This window comes from Coturnix japonica, chromosome 25 (assembly GCF_001577835.2).
Source record: "Coturnix japonica isolate 7356 chromosome 25, Coturnix japonica 2.1, whole genome shotgun sequence".
In the NCBI taxonomy this organism is placed as follows: Eukaryota; Metazoa; Chordata; class Aves; order Galliformes; family Phasianidae; genus Coturnix; species Coturnix japonica.
In genome coordinates this window covers 2,380,152-2,394,319 of record NC_029540.1, presented here as the reverse complement: position 1 = coordinate 2,394,319, position 14,168 = coordinate 2,380,152, and the positions used below count along the sequence as shown (strand labels likewise).

General features: G+C 61.1%; 1 protein-coding gene across 4 annotated transcripts; it reads right to left on the bottom strand.

Annotated features, from left to right (window-relative positions):
- Positions 1-527: 527 nt before the first annotated feature.
- CGN (cingulin) lies at positions 528-14,134 on the bottom strand. 4 transcript variants are annotated; one of them, XM_015884688.1, is made up of 21 exons: positions 14,057-14,134; positions 8,741-9,587; positions 8,502-8,602; positions 8,221-8,290; positions 8,015-8,110; positions 7,814-7,944; positions 7,388-7,487; positions 7,104-7,316; positions 6,513-6,661; positions 6,293-6,434; positions 6,021-6,221; positions 5,600-5,785; positions 4,870-5,127; positions 4,204-4,374; positions 3,959-4,120; positions 3,135-3,224; positions 2,039-2,122; positions 1,590-1,708; positions 1,406-1,514; positions 1,060-1,223; positions 528-907 (listed from the first exon to the last, which is right to left on the bottom strand). In XM_015884688.1, the coding sequence occupies exons 1-21, from the start codon at positions 14,131-14,133 to the stop codon at positions 766-768; spliced, it is 3,612 nt and encodes a 1,203-aa protein (XP_015740174.1). In that variant the 5' UTR covers position 14,134; the 3' UTR covers positions 528-765. The 4 variants fall into 4 exon arrangements, with proteins under 4 accessions (XP_015740174.1, XP_015740175.1, XP_015740177.1 ...); XM_015884689.2 differs by having other exon boundaries at positions 8,741-9,584; positions 14,057-14,121; XM_015884691.2 differs by lacking the exon at positions 14,057-14,134 and adding an exon at positions 10,181-10,369.
- Between the last annotated feature and the right edge of the window lie 34 nt (positions 14,135-14,168).

The window sequence follows — 14,168 nt, the reverse complement described above, 5'->3', positions numbered from 1 at the left end:
TCACTTGACACGCCCACTCAAAACCACGCCCAGTCGATCAGACCACGCCCCCCTCCACGTTGGCCACACCCACGGGGCCACTCAGCTGCGTTGGGGGGCTCCGAGATGGGGAAGTGGTGCCAAACTGGTCCCACACTGGTCCCAAACTGGTGCCAAAGCCCTTCTGGTGCAGCCCAGCGCTGCTGGGAGGAGCTGGACTGGTTGTGCTGCAGCGGGTGCTGGGTTGGGCAAAGGGATGGGATGGGGTCCCCCCGGCCCCGCTGCCACCACCCCGAGTGCAGGTGGGGAAACTGAGGCAGCAGGGACAGAGGCAGCACAAGGGGCAGCAGCAGTGAGGCCCCGCTGGAGGCCATAGAGGGGAACTGCGGTAAGCGCTGCCAATCAACACAACGGTGCTAATTAGCACCTGGCACGGCTCCCATTCTCGTTAATTAGTGATAATGAGGATGTATCTTGGGGCCAGACCCAGCCTGGCAGGAGGGAGCTGCGTGCCCCCACCCTGCGCCCCAGTCCTGCACTGCTGCCGGTGTTGGAATGGTCCATTTTATTGCAAATAGCATTTGAGAGGGAAAAGAGAGGAGACGATTGCGTATAAAAATAAATCATGGTGGTGGCAGCCCCTGGGGACTGCAGGCTCCATCCTCACAGCCACAAACCCTGGGGCCACCAGGGGCAAAAAGCCAGGCAGAAGAACAGGGCCGATGGCCAACACCAGCAGGGCAGAGACCTCCGAGCAGTTCTTGCAGCCCTGGGGCTCAGCTGGGCTCAGCAGGAGCTGGTCTGCAGGTTGGCCTCGTTGAGCAGCGAAGCAATGGAGGATGGTCCATAGGCACTGTCCAGGTCCTCGTCAGAGCTGAGTGCGTCATCCTGCAGTAATGAGTCGGTGGCCGCATGGGCGGCTCTGCGCCTGGGGAGAGAGGAGAGGGCTGAGTACAGAGTGTGGGGCATGGAAAGATGGAGCTGCACGGCATGGTGGGGCTGTGGGGCATGGCGAGGGTATGGGGCTCGTCCATGGGGCAGTGGAGCACAGCAAGGCCGTGGGGCCACCCCTCTTCCTACCAGGCCTCCTTCTCCAGTGCCTTGATGCGGCCCTGCAGCTGCTCGTTGAGTTCATGCTGCTCCTCCAGCTCCCGCTGTGCTTTCTTGCGGGCAGCTTCCAGCCGCTCGATCTCCTCCTCGGCCTCATCCACCTGACGCTTCAGAGCCTTCACACGCAGGCTTAGCTGTGGAGATGAGGCCATCGATCGCCATGGTGGCCACCAACTCATGGCTGTGGGACCAGCACTACAAAATGCCCATTGTGACAATGGCACCAACCCATGGCTGTGGGACCAGCACTACACAATGCCCATTGTGACAATGGCACCAACCCACGGCCACGGGTGGCCATGTGCCCACCACAAACCTGGTCCTTCTGGTCATTGACGTGCTGCCGCTCATCATCAATCTGGATGGTCAGCTCCTTCACCTTGCGCTCCAGCTTGCGGTTGGAGGACTGGAGGACACTCTTCTCCCTGCAGAGAGGTGTTGGGGGAGGACCTGATGGCACGGTTGGTCCATGATGGCGTTGGGGACAATGGGGTCATTACCTCTCCTCGGCCTGCAGCCGGTCCTGCAGCTCCTCCAGGCGTGCCTCCAGCTGAGAGACGGAGCTGCCCACCTTCTGCATGCCCTCAGAGCTGGCCAGGCGGCTCTTCAGCTCCTTGTTCTGGAGAGAAGGGGATATAGAGGCCACCAGGTCAATCCAAGCCTTGTCCACCAGGTCAGCCAAACTCCAGCCTCAGCCACCAAGTCAACACGGGCCTCTGGGGAGGATGGCAGGGCTGCTGGTGGAGATCCCAGCCCAGAAACCTCTCCCAAGGAGTGGCTGCAATGAGGATGGTTATACAGTGGCAATTATCATCCATGCAGAGGGACGTGGGCATGGGGAGGTGCCCAGGGTGCAGCGTAATGGCACAGCGTGGAGCTCAGCGCCCATCACCACTGTTTCCATCACTCGGGGCATGGAAGGATGAGGGATGTGGTCCCCAGTGCCCACCTGGCGCTCCAGTGAGACCTTGTCACACTCCAGGTCCTGGCGGCTCGAGCGCTCCTGCAGCAGCTCAGCACGCAGCTGGTCAATCTGGGGATGGGGACATTGGCCACAGCCTCGGTCAAAGCAGTGCCAGCCCCAATCCCTTCCCAATGGTCACACATACCAATGAGCAGCTGACAGCTCCCTCCCCAATTAGCTGCCCTCTTTCTATTCCTAACAAGCAGCTGCCACACCTCCCACCCCTGGGTGTGCAGGCTGCAATTCTCCACTGGAGGGTTTAACTGGTTGGACTGGGAGCGGGGACCTTTGGGCACTGTGGTGCAGCCGTGCTTGAGGCCAATATGGATTTTGTGCACCAGTGGATCAAACCCAACACCCCAGGGCTCAGCCAGAGCCAACCATACCGCTTTGGGTGTCATTTTGAAGTTGTGGGAATGGGATTTTATGTAGGGTTGCCTAAATGATAAGTCAACACAGCCCCAGAAATCACACGGTGACTCTGTCAGAGCCACACTCCAGTTTCACTGCCACCTACACACTGCATTGCTCAATTTGGACAAATTGAGGACACGTGGAGCAAACCTCTCCTGGGACGTGCCCCATTTGGGGATGAGAAATGGGAGACCTACCCAAATCAGCCACCCCACTCCCCAGTTCCCAGCCCCACAGGGTGCTCCTGGGGCCCAGATCACCCCTACAAACAATGGGGCCATCCACTGGCCAAGCCAATGCCGCGGTGTTGGGAGGTTTGGCCACAGCCTTGGTCACTGCCATCACTTCTCAAGCTCTGCTGGGATATGCTCCTTTTGGGGATGAAAAATGGGATAACCCACCCCAAAGCCCAGCCCCACGGAGCCAGAATGCTCCTGTCCACCCCAATAGAGCTGTAAGCAATGGGGCTGCGGCTCCCACAACCCATCAGCAACACCAGCGCCGCCCGTGCCACAGCTCCTGCGTCACCTCTGGCTTTGAAGCTAATGAGCAGTTGGGTTAATTGGGAGCTGACAGCCCCAACTTCCTGCACAAACACCAACCTCCCTCCATAATTTTGGGCATTGTTTTTGCATCACGCTCATGGGATTTCCGCTGGCCGCCCTACCTGGTCACGGCTGCGGTTGATGCGCTCGGTCAGCAGCTCAGTCGTGCTTCGCTCCTCCTCCAGCTCCTCCTCCAGTCGTTTGGATTTATCCTGCAGACAGACAGAGGGTCTGCGCCAGCCCCACAGCATCAGGACGGTACCAGGGTGGTGGGAGAAGGGCTCTCCACCATCATTTGTGGTGTTTCATTGGACAGGGCTGGAAAAATGGGTGCTCTCTCACAGCACCGACGCCCCGTGAGGCTGCAGGATGGCTGAGCACACTCTGCCCCTCACTGTCAGTGCTCAGCACTGCAGGGAGTGGGTGGAGATGTGGGTTTGGGTGCCTTTTTGGATGCTTTTTGGGGCACCACAGACCCGCTGGTTTTGGGGTGCCAAAAGTCGGCTTTTGTGTGCCAGGGGCTGGTCTTTCAGGTGCCCCAACCTTCATTTTGGACACTTTGATCCTAGATTTTGACCCAGTTTTTGAGTGCAATGACCCCTGTTCTTGATTGCCCCAACCACAGATTTGGGGCACCAACAACCCTGGATTTTTGGGTGTATCAACCCCAGCTTTTGGGTGCCAAGGACCAGTTCTTTGGGTGCCAATGACCCCATTGGTTTTCAGGCACCCTGATCCCCATTTTCAGGCAATCAGACCCCAAATTTTGGGCGCCCTGACCCAGCGTTTGGGAAACTATGGTTTTCAGTTGCCCCAACCCTGGGATTTTGGATCCAATGACCCACTCTTTGGGCACCGCCGCCCCTGGATTTTTGGTTACCCGTGTCCCCAGATTTCAGGTGCCACAGCCTCACTCTTTGTGTGCCAACAGGTGCCCCCAACCCACCTCCAGTGCCTTGAGCTGCCGTGAGCGATCATCCTGGGAGCGCCTCTTGGCATCTGCCTCCTCCTCGAGGCCACGCAGGCGCTGCAGCATCACGTCCCGCTCCAGCAGCGCGCCATCGCGCTCCGCCTGGCTGTCCTGCAGTGCCTGCTTCAGCCTGGAGACCTGGGAACAGCAATGAGACACAGTGTGGGGACAGCAGCCTCAGGGTCACCTGGGCCACCTGTGGCCAGCAGTCCCTGCCATACCTCATCCTGCAGCCGTCCCAGGCTGAACTGCATCTTCTCCACCTCGGCACTGCGGTCCTTGGCTTGTTTTTGGGAATCAGTGATCTCCTTGCGGGATTTCTCCTTGCATTCCTCCAGCTGAGCCTTGAGAGCAGCCAGTGAACGGTTGGACTCCTCCGTCATTTGCTCAAGCTGTGGGAGAGCACTGGGATCAGAGCTGGGAAGGGGTGCGAGGGGTTTGGAAGACATTGCTTGTCCGTGGCACTGGCAGAAGCCCGTGACATGGGAGCTGGAAGGCACTGGGACGCTGTAGGTGCCCCAGAGCAAAGGACAATGTGACCCCTGATGCAGATCCATGAGGACAGCATGGATTTAGGGAGTGTGAGCACAAACAGGGACATCCCGACGTAACAGGGAAGGATCTGTACAATGAGATAAGCACATCCAAAGAGTGGGGCAGAGCCCTGCAGTCCTGCACCCCTGCCCTACCAGGGCCAAAGCACCTCAGAGACCAGCGAGACATGGGATACCCCACCTGGAGGGGATCCATAAGGACCACCGCCCTCTAAGCCCTCCCCATGGGATGGAGCTGTGGGTTATGAGAAGGACGAGATCTGTGAGGACCACAGCCCTCCACCCACACCCCACAGAGGGGCGATGGGGCAGTGGGGTGCAGGCGCTCCCCACCTCTCTGTTCAGTTTCTCAGTGCTGCGGTCCAGCAGCCGCTTCTGCTCCTCCAGCTCGCTCTTGGCGCGCTTCAGCTGCTCCTTCTGCCTCTGCTCGTCCTGGAGGGATGCGCTCAGCTCCCGCTGCTCCTGTGTCAGCCGCGCCATTCCCCGCTGTGCCTCATCCAGACGCGTCTCCAGGAACCTCTGCGCCCGCAGCAGCTCCTGCTCACGGTCCGTGGCTTCACCCAATGACTCCTCTGCGAGTCTGCGCTCTGCCTGGGAGGGAGGGAGAATGGCTCCAGGGGACGGCGCTCTCCTCTACGATTCCCACTGTCCCCAGTGTCCCCCCAGTGCCATGTGCTTCCCCTGTGACCTCATGTCCCCAAATGTCCCACAGCACTGTCAAAATAACCCTCAGTGCCTCTACACCCCCCACTGTCTCCATGTCCCCCAGTATGTACAAATGCCCCCCTGGCACCACCTGCATCCCCCTATGGCCTATCATGCCTCTAGGTGTCTCCCTGTGTCCCTAAGATCCCCAGTATTCCCCACATGTCCCCATGTCCCCAGTGTCCTACTAGTGTCACCTGCATTGCTTCATGTCCCCAAACATCCCCAGATATCCTGAAGCCCCCCAGCATCTCCCAGTGTCCCTCTGGTGCCACCTCCATTCTCCCAAGTCCCCACGTTTCCAATAGGACCTCATCTCACCCCGTGTCCTTCAGCCTGGACCCACAGCCGCAATTACCTCCAATTTGGTGACCTTCTCACGGAGCCGTGCCTGGGAGCCCTCCCAGTTTTCCCCCATGCGCTCGTAATCCTTCAACTGCACCTCCATGCCCTGCACCTTCCTCTGCAGCTCCTCGTGCTGCTCCTGCAGCTTCTGCAGTGCTGCCTCCGCTGTCTTCTTCTCACCCTCCAGGGAAACCTTTGCCTGCAATGCAGCCATGCAACAGGAAGGGCCTCATGGCCACCAGCCCAGCCCAGGAAATGTGGTGTGAAATTGGGATCCCATTGCAGCGGTGTGGTGAGATTGCCCCTTGGCTTGTGGCTGGGCAGCACTGAGCCCTTCCCTCCCCTTCCCATTTCAATCTCATTCAGTCCCCATCCTCTTCACTCCAACGCCATCGCCATCCCCATCCATACACCATCCCCATCCCATCTCTCACCCTGACAGCCTCATCCCTCTCCTCCCGCAGCCGCTCCATGTCACGGAGGCACTGCTCCATGGCTCCGCTGTGGCTCTGGGCCTCATCCTGCACAGCGCTGCGCAGCACCTGCAGCTCCTCTTCCCGCTTCCGCACCACCTCCTCCCGCTGCTCCTTCTCCTCCATCAGCTCCTGCTGTGCTTTCTGTGCCCGGCGCAGCTCCTGGGGACGGGATGGGCTCAGGGACCCTGACAGGGCACACACAGTACCCAGATCCCCCCTTTGCTACGCACCATGCGCAGTGCTTCCATCTCTTCGGGGTCAGCTGCGCTGCTCCGTGCCCTCTCCACCTCCTCCCGTGCGGCCGCAAAGCGCTCCCGCAGCTCCCGCAGCTCCTCCTCAAACTCCTCCCGTTCCATCTTCACCTGCAGCAGTCTGAGAATGGGAGTATGAGATGGAGGGGGTCAGTAACCCCCCACAGCCCTGAGCACACCCCGATTTGCCGGGACTCACTCCTGCTTGGCAGCGCGCAGCTCGTCCTTGTTCCGCTGGAACATCTCCCTCCAATGCCCCGTCTCCTCGGCGCTCTCCTCCAGTTCACGCTGAAGGTTCCGCACCACCGCACCGATTTTCTGCTTCTCTGACTCCAGGTCAGCCCGGTTCTGGGGAACAAAAGGTGGATGGCTCCAAGTGGGCATCAATGGGGGATGCTGAGACCCTGCCCAGGGGTGCACTGCCCAGGGATGCTCCAAGGGTTCTCTGGGGATGCTCAGACCCTGCCCAGGGATGTTCCACCAGGGGATCTCCAGGGATACTCTCAAGGATGCTCAGGCTCTGCCCAGGGATTCTCTGCCCTGGGGATGCTCAGATTGTGCCCAGGAATGCTCTGAGCATGCTGAGGATCTGCCCCATTTAACACCACATAGAGCAGCTCCCCAGGAAGCGACCCAAGGATGCAGTGGGCCCCACAGCACCAGGCAGCACTGATAAGCTCCAGGCTTCCCCAGGGATGGAGCACAGAGGGGTGGGGGCAGGACACAGAACCTCGTCATGGTGTGCAGATGGAGGATGTGAGGACACAGGTCCCAAACACAAAGCCCTCACCTGCGAGATGTCCTCCACGCTGCGCCGGAGCTGCTCCATGTCACTGTGGCACTGCAGCCGCACACGCTCCAGCTCACGGTCGTGGTTGGCCACCTCCTCCTTCAGAGCCCCTTTCAGCGCTGTCAGCTCCCGTTCCCGCAGCCTCAGATGCTCCTCCAATCGCTGCCGGGAGCTCAGGGCCTCCTCCAGCTCCTCCTGGGCCTCCTCCAGCTCCTGGGACACGGAGGTGGCTGTGGTTGGTGGCACAGTGAAGGATGGTTGTGGAGCAGTGCATGTGGACATACCTTGCACAAAGCGCTGGTGTCCATGGCTGTCCCCATCTCTGTGCGCATCGCTTTCAGCTGCTCCTCTGCCCTCATCTGTGCCGCCTTCGCCTCCTCGAGCCTGCAGGGACAGCAGCCCTGAGACCCCACAGCACACAGCAGAGCCCTGAGACTCCACAGCACACAGCAGAGCCCTGAGATTCCATAGCACACAGCAGAGCCCTGAGATTCCATAGCACACAGCAGAGCCCTGAGATCCCACAGCACACAGCAGAGCCCTGAGACCCCACAGCGCACAGCAGAGCCCTCAGACCTCACTGATGGAGAGGGAAATCCAGTCCACATCCACAGCTCAAGGGCTCCACGCCACCCGGTGGGGACAGCGCGGGGACCCTACCATGCAGCACAGTGCAGCGCTGCAGGAACACGGCCCCATGCAGCCCTTACTCCTTGCTGCTCCTCTGCAGCTCCTGCATTCTCTTCTCCAGCACTGCCCGCAGCCGTGCACTTTCCTCCTGTGCCTCCTCCAGCGCCCGCGCGGTGCCGCGCTCCTTGGTCAGCTCCAGCTTCTGGCGGAGCTGCATTGGGGGCACAGCAGTGACAATGGCAGCCATACCCACGGGGTACCCCCTCCACCAGCAGCCTCACCTTGCTCTCCTCATCCAACCTCTCCTGCAGCTCCTCCACCCTCTGGGCCAATGCGCGGTGTTGGGGCTGAGAGCACGTCGTCCCCTTGGTGGGCACCTGGGAACATGCAGGGCTCAGTATCACCCCCAGCACCCCGAAGCCATAACCCCATCCATAAAGCCATAACCCAGTCCATAAAGCCATAACCCCGTCCTTAACCCACTCACCGCCACCTCCTGCAGCTTCTCCAGCACCAGCGCAGCCTTCCTCTTCAGCATTGCGCTGCTGTCCCTGCTCCTGGGGACATCATGGCAGAGGGAGCACATTGGGTTTGGGATGGATGGAGCAGGATGGGGCACCCCAAGTGCTTCACTGCTGTCACCCCCCAAATCCTTGGTACTCACCCACATGGCACCAACTGCTGCGTTCCCAACCCACCCACACCCAACCACGCTGCATCACTACTCACAACCACCCCACAACGGGGCACAGGTTTGGGGATGCTCACCCCTCCTTCAGGATCCCATAGATGAGCTCTTTGGGGTCCTCGCTGCTGCCAGGCTGGGCCACCTCCTGCTGGTCCCGCAGCAGATCCGGCGTCGACTTCAGCTGCCGGCAGGACAGAGATCTCAGCACCGGGCACCGATCCCTCACTGCAGTTCCACTCCCACCCCATGGGATCACGGAGCGGCACCACCAACCGAACCGAACCGAACCGAACCGAACCGAACCGAACCCCTCCGGTACCTGCAGCTCTGTCTGTGCTTTGCTCTGCGGCCGCTCCTCGGTGCCGCGATTCCCCGCCGCGCTTCTGCCCCCCCCGGTGGGCAGCGGGGCCGGTGCGCTCACGGCGCGGCCGTCGGGAACGGAGCTGCGGGCGTCCAGGCTCTGCGAGCGCTTCCTCTCCTCCGGAGCCACGCGGGATCTCCGCGCCGCGCGGCCGCGCTGCTGCACTTTGCCATCGAATTTACTGATAAGGGAATTCACCGAGGAGAGCGGCTCGGTGTCGATGTCACCCCCCGCGTGCCGCGATCCCGGGCTCTCCGAGTCTGAGGATGGTGCGACCCCAAACCCGGAACTTTTGCGGTGTGTGGGGCGGGCGATGCTCATCGTGCCGCTGCTCCTGGAGCCGGTGGCCGTGGGCTCGTCGGTGGCGGCCGGCAGGTTGCCGTGGGACTGCGACCGGCGCAGCTCAGCCCCCGTCTTTCTATGGGGTTTGTGCCGGGTGGGCGCCGGGGCGGCGCCGTGCTCTTCATCGCTGTAGGAAGGATGTGGGCGCACATAGGGGTTCTCAGGGAGGTCCGGCTCAGGGGGGGGGTCCGGGGGCCGCGGGCTGGCGGTCCCTGCAGGGTAGGAGCCGTCGCTCTTGATCTGCACCCCGAAGGAATCTCCGCCCTTATCGCCGCTGTTGAGGACGACGAAGGGCTGCCCCGCGATGCCCTGAACGCGCACGGCCACCCCGTAGGAGCCCGGCTTGGCACGCGCCTTTGGGGCCTTCTGGGGCTCCTGGAGGTCGTTGATGAAGCGGATCTGGACGCCGTAGTCCACCGGACTCTGCTTCTCCGCCGTGCGCTCCATGCTGGATGCGGTGCTGCTGTTCAGGGGAGAGGGCAGAGTCACAGCGGAACCCACATCCTGTGCCCCACGGCACTAGGGGGATGCAGCCCTGTATGGCTGACACAGCCCCATAGGACACATATGGTCCCTTAGCAGGAAGGCAGCTTCACAGGGACAGGCACAACCCCAAGGGGGCACACAGAGACACAGTGGGGACACTGCTCCACGGAGCTGATGTGGCCCCATATGGCAGATGTAGACCCATGGGGTTGATGCTGCCTTTAAGACAGGCAGCGCCACACACTGTGGATGTGATCCCACAGCGGGGACGCGACCCCATAGTGCTGGGGAGCCGGTGGCACTGCTCCCATGCACAGCACAGCTCCCAGTCTGTGCTGAAATCCCTTTCTCCGGATTGAGCCGACAGTGAAACACTCACATAAAGCACCAGTGGACCATCAGCCCCACACAGCACCGCCAGCCCCACTCAGCACCGCCAGCCCCACTCAGCACCGCCAGCCCCACTCAGCACCGCCAGCCCCACTCAGCACCGCCAGCCCCACTCAGCACCGACCCCACGGGGCCGGACCGACCCCACACCGCAGCGCAGCGCTGACACCCGGCACTCACCGACGTCCTCCTCTCGCCCTCCGCCTGCACCGACCCGCGGCCACCGCAGCGCCGGGAGCTCCAGCGGGGCTGATGCGGAGCGACAGCAGCGCCCCGGGCGGCCCCGGCCCCACAGCGCTGCGCTCCTCCACCCGCTGCCTCCGGTGCCGGCAGCTCCGATCGCTGCCCAAAATAACCGCACTGTGAGCGGCACCGCCAGCACCACGCGCTCAGCACACGGCCATGGGATGGTGGCACTGAGCCGGGGTCACCACGTCCCGCACGTAGGGACAAAGGAAGAACGGCACCAAAATATCACATTAAAAGCTCTCGGTCCCGATGTCACCCCAGTGCAGCCCCCACATCCCCCCCCCGTGCCCACCCCAAAGCTCTGGGCACGTTGCGGAGGACAAATGGCCACGGGGACCCCGCGGTGCTGGTGGTGCTGGTTTGCTGAGCCCAACACATGGCAGAGGGTCGGTGCCAAACTTGGTGCAGCAGGAACCGGCCCCGAGCAGATGGTGGAGGTGGCAGCACCTGGCACCCAGCGGGGCGGCCATGGGGACGTGGGCTGCTGCCATGAGCTCCTTGTCCCCACGTGGCATCACGACAACGAGGTCGGCACCAGACCCCAAATGTCCTCGTGGTCGTCCTGTGCTCACCTTATGGTCAAGCTATGGCCACCCCATTGCCACCCCACAGTCATGGTTTCCTTGTGAACACTGTGTCCCTACGGTCACCCCATGGCACCATTTCCCTGTGGCCACCTCATGGGTACCCCACAGTCACCGTGTCCCCATGGACACCCCATGGATACCCCACAGTCACCGTGTCCCCATGGCCACTCCATTGCCACCTTATGGGTACAGCAGTGAGGACGGATCCTTTTCCCCCATGGGCACACAGTGGGTCCAGCCCCACAGCTCGAGCCAGGAGCAGGTGAGCACTAATCCCTGGGAATGCCCCATCCTGGCTGGGCTCCAGCGCTCAGATAAAGGGGAACAGACCGCATTCCAACACGGGAACACGGAGCTGATCCCACACAGCACACAGCCCCCAGGAGGGGATCGCAGTGCGGATGAGGGTGATAAAAAGGGGGACCCTATTTGTTGTTCTAGGGGACACGTCGCCCACAGCGCACGGTGGCACCCGGCTCTGCCCGTGGGTCCCGCAGCCATGCGTGGCAGGCGGCCAGCTCCGCTCATGCAGATACGGAGCACAAAGGGCCCTTTGTGGGCACCGCAACCCACAGAGCTGTTGTGCAACGGGCAGCGCCGGGAGGGGAAGGACATCAGCACCGCACGTCCCGGCCCCAGGCATGGGAACGGGGACAGCGGGATCCCAGCACAGAAATATCGCCTTTTTCTGCCCGTTTTTCTGCGCTTCGGGCTCTTTGCTCCACCTGCAGCGCTGGTTGCTCAACAGGGACAAAGTCTGCACGGCTCCATGCCCTGCCTGCAACCCCGACCAACAGCAACGATCGCCGAAACCCGAAACCGGGAGCGCGTCACGGGGCCGCGTCCACCCCACGCCCCGGGGACGTCACCGCGCTCAGGTTAATCATCAACACGGCAACGATGGAACCGTCCCACTCCCTGCACCCAGCCCTGAAAACACAGCGGCTGCTGAGAGCCATCCCCGGGTGGATGGTTACCTGTCGGTCACAACACGGTGCTCCACGGCAAACCCCAACAGTCAACGCTATTGGCCAACCCAAGAGTCTACGTGCAGCCAACCCCAATGGCCGACCTCAGTGGTCAACTCAATGGACCACAAAAGCCCGACAACACTGACAGCCAACCCTCATGGCCAACCACAACAGTCCAACCCAACAGCCAACCCTCATGGCCAACCACAACAGTCCAACCCAACGGCCAACCCCAGCTGATGTCTATGGGATTGGGACTGGAAGGCACACTCTCTGTGGGATCACTGTGTTATCCAAGCTAGAAAAGGAGTATGGGATTGTATCTGTATGGGATTGCTGCTTACAGGATCAGGGTTGGAAGATGTGCTGTCTGTAGGAGTGTTATCTATGGGGTCTAAGCTGGAAATCACATTGTCCTATAGCAATGTTATCTGGGGGATCCTTATCTATGGGATCCAAACTGGAAGCCTTGCTCTCTATGGGATTGTTATCTATGGGATCAGGGCTAGAAGCAGTGCTTTCAATGGGATCGCTGTTTAAAGGATCAGGATCCTTATCTACGGAATCCAAGCTGCGAGCCCCGCTATCTACGGAATCGTTATCTATGGGATCCTTATCAATGGGATCCAAGTTACAAGCCACACTCCAAACCAGCTCGACTGGTCAGGGTGGCGGGGAGCAAACCCAGCCCAGAGCAATCCGTATGCTCCAAACAAAGGGTTGGAACAGCAGCACGGAGCACAGGGAAGGGTTATCCCGGGGACAGCTGACCCGGGCAGCCCTACCCATCACCGCAGGGATGGGGGTGGTGTCATTTAGGGTTCCATTGGCACCAAGAGCCCAGCAGCATTGGGGATTCCGGGGTGGATTGGGGCTGGCAGCATCACATCCCACCATGCACACGCATTTCTCTCCTACTGAAGCTGAGCGAAGTAGGGCAGCATTAAAGATGCAGGAGGTGCCACATTACGGCTGCCTGCAGCCGGGAAGGGTCGGCCCCAGTGATGCCCTGAGGTCCTGGAGCAACAGGTCTCTCCCTGCTGTGGGATGGGGCTCAGCCTTGGGCAGCTCCACAATGATTATCTGGGTCCTGACAAGGGCTGGAGGGAACGGACTCACAATCCCAGAGGTGCTTGGGGTGGGAGGAGCAGGGCTGGGACATGGCTCTTATCAGCAGAGATAAGGACGGAGACACAAAGGCCGTGTGGAATTTACGAGCAGAGCAGCCCTGAAAGGGACAGGAATGGGATCTGTGGGGCTCCGGGGCCCTACAGAGCAGTGCCTATGGGAACATCGCAGTGGGGCTTTGTGGGAGGGGGGCAGCATGGGCGCCCAGAGGGTCTGTAAGGAAATGCAGACCCCCCTATGGAAGGGGCAGAGCACCTATAGGGGCAGGGAGGGGCTACAGGGGACAGAGGATCAATGAGGGATCCTACAGATGAAGAAGGAAGACCCAAAGCAGGGAAGAATCCTTACTGGAGGGTATTCTATGGGATGTGCTATGGGTCACATCACAGCCCACAACAAGGACTTTCGGAGAGTTCTGTATGGCAGGGTACCTCCCAACAGAGCCAGACCCTATGGGATGTTTAAAGAGACCCTAAGGGGACTATATGGGACTATAGGGTCAAGCAACCCCTATGCAGAGTCAGCCCCAGTGGGACCTGCTGCAGGGCTCCAGCCCCATAAGCTCTACCACGGGGAAGGGCACAGCCCAGGAAGGGCAGCCCTGCAGCCCAGCCCTATAGACGGTGCCACAGGGCACAGCACACCCAGGAAGGACAACAGCAGCAGGCACAGCCCTATGGGCTCCGCCATGGGGCAGAACAACCTCCAAGGACAGCAGACCCTATGGACCCAGCCCTATATACTCTGCCATGGAGCAGGACGGGACCCTCATTGGGTTTTGCCGTGGGGCAGGACACGCTGCATGGACCCCAGCAACACTGTGCTCAGCCTCTGTACAGCCCATCACAGGGCAGGACACGTCCCAGGGACACCAGCCCCAATGACTCCGGCCCCTATGGGTTCTGAATGGGCTGCACAGAACCGACCCCTATAGCCTCAAACCCTATAGGCTCCAATTCGGGGCAGGACACACTCTAAGGACAGCAGCCCCTACACCCTCAGACCTTATATGCTGTACCATAGTGCAGGACAAGACCCGCAGACCCCGTTCCCTGATCCCCGGCCCCTCTGAGCCCCGCAATGGGGTCGGGACCCCCGACCCCCCACAGCCCCGCACTCACCGCTCCGCACCGCCCCGCGCACCTCCGCCGCCGCCCCAACCTGTTACCTCCGCAGGCCCCGCCCCCTGCGCTCCCATTGGTCCGCTCCGCTCAAGGCCCCGCCTTAAGGCGG

Coding starts and splice junctions, on each gene's coding strand:
- CGN (XM_015884688.1), bottom strand. CDS start 14,133: ATGGGAGCGCAGGGGGCGGGGCCTGCGGAGGTAACAGGTTGGGGCGGC. Junction 5,786..6,020: donor AGAGGGATGAGGCTGTCAGG/GTGAGAGATGGG, acceptor GCTGCATTGCAG/GCAAAGGTTTCCCTGGAGGG. Junction 1,515..1,589: donor CGGCTGCAGGCCGAGGAGAG/GTAATGACCCCA, acceptor ACCTCTCTGCAG/GGAGAAGAGTGTCCTCCAGT.